The sequence below is a fragment of the Neofelis nebulosa genome, chromosome 9 (assembly GCF_028018385.1).
Source record: "Neofelis nebulosa isolate mNeoNeb1 chromosome 9, mNeoNeb1.pri, whole genome shotgun sequence".
Taxonomy (NCBI): Eukaryota; Metazoa; Chordata; class Mammalia; order Carnivora; family Felidae; genus Neofelis; species Neofelis nebulosa.
The window spans coordinates 39,693,680-39,699,679 of NC_080790.1; the positions used below are offsets into that span (position 1 = coordinate 39,693,680).

The following is a 6,000-nucleotide window of genomic DNA, read 5'->3' on the forward strand; positions in this document are numbered from 1 at the left end:
AAAACCAAACAAAAAACAGTCAGTAGGGTCCTAGTTGGGAGCTGAGGACAGTGCTTGGCAAGGAAGACTGCAGGTCTGGCCTGTGTTGGCAAGTGTTCAAGAACAGTTTCCTTTTGGGGCGCCTGGGTGGCGCAGTCGGTTAAGCGTCCGACTTCAACCAGGTCACGATCTCGCGGTCCGTGAGTTCGAGCCCCGCGTCAGGCTCTGGGCTGATGGCTCAGAGCCTGGAGCCTGTTTCCGATTCTGTGTCTCCCTCTCTCTCTGCCCCTCCCCCGTTCATGCTCTGTCTCTCTCTGTCCCAAAAATAAATAAAAAACGTTGAAAAAAAAAAAATTTAAAAAAAAAAAAAAAAAAAAAAGAACAGTTTCCTTTTTTTTTTTTTTTAATGTTTTATCTATTTAAGTGTGGGGCTTGAACTCATGACCCAGAGATCAAGGGTTGCATGCTCTTCCAACTAAGCCAGCCAGGCGCCCTGAGAACAGTTGTCTTGTGTGCCATACTGGAGCCCTGCTATCTCAAGGACAAAGGAGGCTGAGTGGCTGGCTTCAGGCTTCCAGGCACAAGGCTTCCAGTAGAGTCTGGGCATTACCTTGTTGGGTCCAGAAATGCTGTCTGATCAATTCTGTCAGGAATGGAGGATGAGGCTCTGGTGAATTGATTGATCCTTGCCAGACCCCCTGGACTGGCCCTACACCAGCAGCTGTGACCTGGACGTGCTGAAGTACTCTTCAGGCCTTTTTAGGGTTCTGTGGAGCCCCACTCTGCTCTTGGTACTTATCATAGTGCCCACTAAGACTCCACTCAGCTTTCACACTGTGTTTCAAGTCCGGTGCTCACGGACTCTGCTTACAACATTAGGGCTCATGCTTCCCAAGACAGCTCAGGGCACACTCAACTTTCAACAAGTTGTTCCCCAGTGCCATCATTACCGTCTGGGTTACTGTGAGAGGCTCCATTGACAGAGGCCCCCGTCCAACCTTGGTGCTGAATCTGGGAAGTTTGCCTATGGCCGTTGCCTTTCTTCAGAGAGGACAGACAGCATCCTTGTTTCTCATGACCATCTGTCTTGAGTGTTCACCCTCAAAAGGGTGGTCTGGACTTACACACACTAGAGCTCAGGTGGAACTGGACCCACAGATGTTTCTGTGAGGAACATTTTTACCAGTTGAGGGACGTGATGTGATTTTTTCTGTGTTTAGGCTGGCATCATAGAAGAAATGTTAGAGGATACTTTTGAAAGCATGGATGATCAGGAAGAAATGGAAGAAGCAGCAGAAATGGAAATTGACAAAATTCTGTTTGAAATCACAGCAGGTATGTCCTGAGACTTCGACTTTCTCCCCTCTGTTTATGGTCATTCTTCTTGCATTCACTAAATTACCTAGTACCTTTTTCTTTATGACTCTAAATGCAATGCAGTGACTCTTTATGCAAGTTAGCTATGTAGATATTGTGCTTATTTTTCAAGATCTTTTAAAAATGCAAAGAGTTTTAAAAATTCCTAAAGTTTTCAGAATGGTGAGGAGAAACTGCTCTCACAACACTGCTGTTGGGAGCTTAAATTTCTTTTCTTTCTTTTTTTTTTTTTTTTTTAATGTTTTATTTATTTTTGACAGAGAGAGACAGAGCATGAGCGGGGGAGGGTCAGAGAGAGAGGGAGACACAGAATCCGAAGCAGGCTCCAGGCTCTGAGCCATCAACACAGAGCCCGATGCAGGGCTCGAACTCACAGACCGCGCGGTCATGACCTGAGCCGAAGTCGGACACTCAACCGACTGAGCCACCCAGGCGCCCCAGGGGAGCTTAAATTTCTATAGACTTTCTTGAAAGCAATTAGGCAGTAGCTGTCAAAAGCCATCAACCTGACAGACTGATTTCTGGGAGTTTATTTTAAACTAGTAATTAAGGATGTGCTGAAAGATTTAACTCAAGGAAGTCTGTTGTAGCATTATTTATCATATTGAAAAGTTTGAAATAACCTAAATGGATACTAATAGAATACTGGTTGAATTACATCTGTTTTAATGGAATACTTTATAGCTGTGATAGTGTGGAAATACGTTCATTGACATGGAAAGACATTCACAATATAATGTGTGAGAAGAGCCTTGTTATTGAAATATATGCTCGTGTGTAAAAAACATGTCTATAGGAAAAGACTGGAAAGAGGATGAACAAAAACAGTCATCTGTGAAAAATGGTTAATGAAGTTTTAAGCTTTATTTTTACTTCTGGAGTTTGGGTTTTATGTTTAACAAAAAAATTCATGAGATTTAATTTTTATCTGTTTTAAAATTATTTAATTATTTGTTTTTAAATTGTTGGGAAAGACTAGTTCCTCCAGGAAAACCTTTTGTGGAAGGTTAAAAACAGTTTAGTTTTACTGAGAGACATGTAACATCTTCATGAATCTTGAAACTTAAGTATTCAATAGTGTTTAGGAATTTAGAACAAGAGTGGCAGTACCAAATTTCTTAAAACCCGAATCCTCCATTATTATGACCTGGGTATCATCACAAGTTGGCATTTGCACTTTTGTCACAGTGAGCCAACCCGCCCGCGAACAGCTTGTTTTATTGCCCCTTTTCTGTTTCTTGTTAGGCTCTTCAGGTACGAAAGGCAGAGAGGATAAGGGACCACTTCTTTAAAATGATAATTTGTTCATTTGTTTGCTGTTTCTTTTCAGGGGCCTTGGGCAAAGCACCTAGTAAAGTGACCGACGCCCTTCCGGAGCCTGAACCTTCAGGAGCCATGGCTGCATCAGAAGATGAGGAGGAAGAAGAGGCCCTGGAGGCCATGCAGTCCCGTCTGGCCACACTCCGCAGCTAGTGGCTGCCCAGCTGGGCCCTCAGGCTCTTTCACAGCCCACCTACTGGGAGTGGGCACACTCCTCTGAAGAAGTCACCATGTTATGTATCTCTTGCACTACACCTCTGAGGCACTTTTATTCTGAGAAGGTTCTCTGCTCATATCTCTTCACTTTGCAGAGGTTTGGGGATCTCAGTGGGATTGTCCTTGAGAGTTGGGGTTATAAATGCATCATTTTCAGGGGTATAAATAGAAGCATCCTTTGGGGGGGGAGGGCAAAGGAATCTGACTTCATGCGATGCATCATTTTCAGGAGCATAAACAGAAGTATCTTTTGGAGGGAAAGGCAAAGGAATCTGTCTTCTCCCGAAGCACTTCTGAGGATAGAGTTGGCCTGAATGTTGAGGACTCTCCATTTTTTTGTCTCTAAAACACTATATAAAATGGATTTTAATAAATTTTTGCTTTAACACTTGGTCTCATTGTAGATTGTCATGTGCAGTGAATTTTCAAGGTGTTTGCGGTCTCAGATTATATGTTGGCCTTGGAAAGAGAGAAGGTGCTATAGCCAGTCATATGGGACTTGGAAGCCCAGCAGAAGAGGCTTCTGCTCCGTGGATGCTGTTCCCCAGCTTTCACAGATGTGGTGTGGGAGCGACGCTTCTGCTTTGTCATCTGTTTAACCAAAAGGATCCTCAAGAACTGTGACTCCTTGTCCTGTTGGCCAGGATGGCTGTATTATGTCCTGACAGGTGTGCATATGTAGTTTGCTTCCCTTCCTTCCCAATGCACGTTGGACCCAGAGCAGACAGCTGTGAGATTAGGACTTTCACCGTCCAGCTGCTTTTCTCTGCTGCTTTTCTCTGCTGCTGCTGCTGCTGTTTGTTGTTCAACTCATTTGGGTAAATACCAAGGAACACAATTGCTGGATCACTGGTAAGACCATATCTGGTTTTGTAAGAAACTGCCAAACTGTCTTCCAAAGTTGGCTGTACCATTTTGCATTCCCACCAGCCATGACTGAGAGTTCCTAGTGCTCCACATCCTCGTGAGTAGTTGATGTTGTCAGTGTTTTGGATTTTGACCATTCTATCAGGTATGTAGTATTATCTCACTGTTGTTTTAATTTGCAATTCCCTAGTGATTTATGATGTTAAACATTTTTCCATGTGCTTTTCTGCCATTTGTATATCTTTTTGGGTGAGGTGTTTAGGTCTTTGCTCATTTTCAATTGGGTTGTCATTGTTGAGTTTGAAGAGTTGTTTGCATAACAGTCCTATCTCAGATATGTCTTTTATAGATATTTTCTCCCAGTCTAAGCCTGGTCTTCTCACTCCTTCACATTGTCTTTCACGGAGTGGTTTTCAGTCTTAATGAAGTCCAGCTTTCCAAAGATTTCTTTCATGATCATGCCTTTGGTGTCAGATTTTAAGTCATGATCATACCCATGATCACCTAGGTTTTCTCCAAAATTCTTCCAGGAATTTAATGTTTTACATTTAGGTTTTGATCCATTTTGATTTAATTTTTGCGACGTGTGTAAGGTCTGTGTCTAGATTTATTTTTTTGCATGTTGATGTCCAGTTTTGGCACGATTTGCTGAGAAGACAATTTCTGCTGCATTATATTGTCCTTACTCCATTTTCAAAGATCAGTTGGCCATTTTTGTGTGGGTCTGTTTCAGGCCCTCGGTTCTGTTTCACTGATGTTATATTGATGTCTTTGCCTTTTCCTTCACTAATTACCACCCTGTCTTATTGCTGTACCTTTATAGTAAGTCTTGAAGTCAGATAATACCATCAAGCTTTGTTCTTCACTGTTGTGTTGGCTATTCTGGGCCTTTTGCCTCTCCACGTAAACTTTAGAACTCATTTGTCAATATCTACAAACTAGCTGTGATTTGGATTGGGATTACTTTGAATCTATAAATTAACTTGAGAAGAACTGACATTAACAGGATATATTTTCATGATTGCATTTATCTGGCTAGTTTCTTCACAGAATGATAATGGAATTAAGGGATGCTCAGAATCCCTGAGCATTTTTGTCTTATATGGATAATCAGAGTTTATCCAGGTGGATGGATGGACAGAATAATTACAACCACTCTTCCAGCCATTCAAATAAAATGATGTAAATGTAGGGTTGGTTTGTTTTCATTGTTTGAAGAGGTCCTCTTTTCTCCATTCCTGTTTTCAGGTTAAGGAAATATCATTGTTGTCTTATCATGTTATATAGTCCATTTTCCCTCAGTATTCTTCTAGGCATCATTGGAAATAAGGAGAGTCAGTTACTACCCTGGCTCTGTAAGGGTCCACAATCTGGGAAGGGAAATGATGGTGTAAATACCTGCAATAAAAGTTTTCCTCTTTCCTCAGCTTGTCAGCTTAGGTCCAGCACTAGCAGCACCAGCTCCCATTCTCCACCCCAACCATAGACTGAATCTACTTGGTGCCCTAAACAAACAAACAAACAAACAAACAAACAAACAATGTCAAGAGTAGCATCCCACAACACTGACCCATTTGTTTTGTTTGGAAATATAGCTCACACTAAAAACCACCATCCAGCTTGTGGTGATCACCCAGCATTTCACTCTAGACAGGTTGTAACCTCATTTACTCTGTCCCTCCCCACACTCCCCATGTTGCCTTTCATTCCTTCCTGAGCACTTACCACTCCTACAGCTCACATCACCTGGGGCCTCCTTGTCATGTATTTCCTCATCTGTCTCAGGACTCCTGGAGAGAAGGGGTTTTGACTCATATTTGTTCCCGAAGAGTACTAGTCATGCCTTTCTCTGCACCTCTTCCTGACACCCAACACCTAGTTGAAGAACTATGACCACTTTTCTTGTCCTACCATAGTGACACAGCTGCTCTTCAAATGCTAGTCTGTAGTATCAGTAAGAAAGGCTCTTAAGTAAAACTGGACATATTTGGTTGAAATAAAAAGCAAGGTCTTTTCCAACTTTTCAGAGCTTTTCGTACACTTTTCCCAAATTTATTTGAACAAGACAGTTTTCTTTTGAGATGCCAGAATGAACATTTCCTTATCACTGAAATCTTTTCAGAAATGCAGGTGTAAATCACAGCATGGAAATGCCTTTTTTTAAAGCTAAGGAAACCCTCTTCTACATATAATTAATGATAGTTTTAAAAAATGTAGAGTGACATCAGGAAAATGGTGGAG

General features: G+C 41.9%; 1 protein-coding gene across 2 annotated transcripts in view; it reads left to right on the forward strand.

Annotated features, from left to right (window-relative positions):
* Nucleotides 1-3,280, forward strand: part of LOC131484791 (E3 ubiquitin-protein ligase RNF103) — a 106,574-nt gene extending 103,294 nt beyond the window's left edge. For both annotated transcript variants that reach the window (XM_058683411.1, XM_058683409.1), the window contains 2 exons: nucleotides 1,200-1,314; nucleotides 2,687-3,280. In XM_058683411.1, the coding sequence (XP_058539394.1) occupies nucleotides 1,200-1,314; nucleotides 2,687-2,829 (258 nt within the window). In that variant the 3' untranslated portion in view covers nucleotides 2,830-3,280. The remainder of the gene's footprint in view (nucleotides 1-1,199; nucleotides 1,315-2,686) is intronic.
* The last annotated feature ends 2,720 nt before the right edge of the window (nucleotides 3,281-6,000 follow it).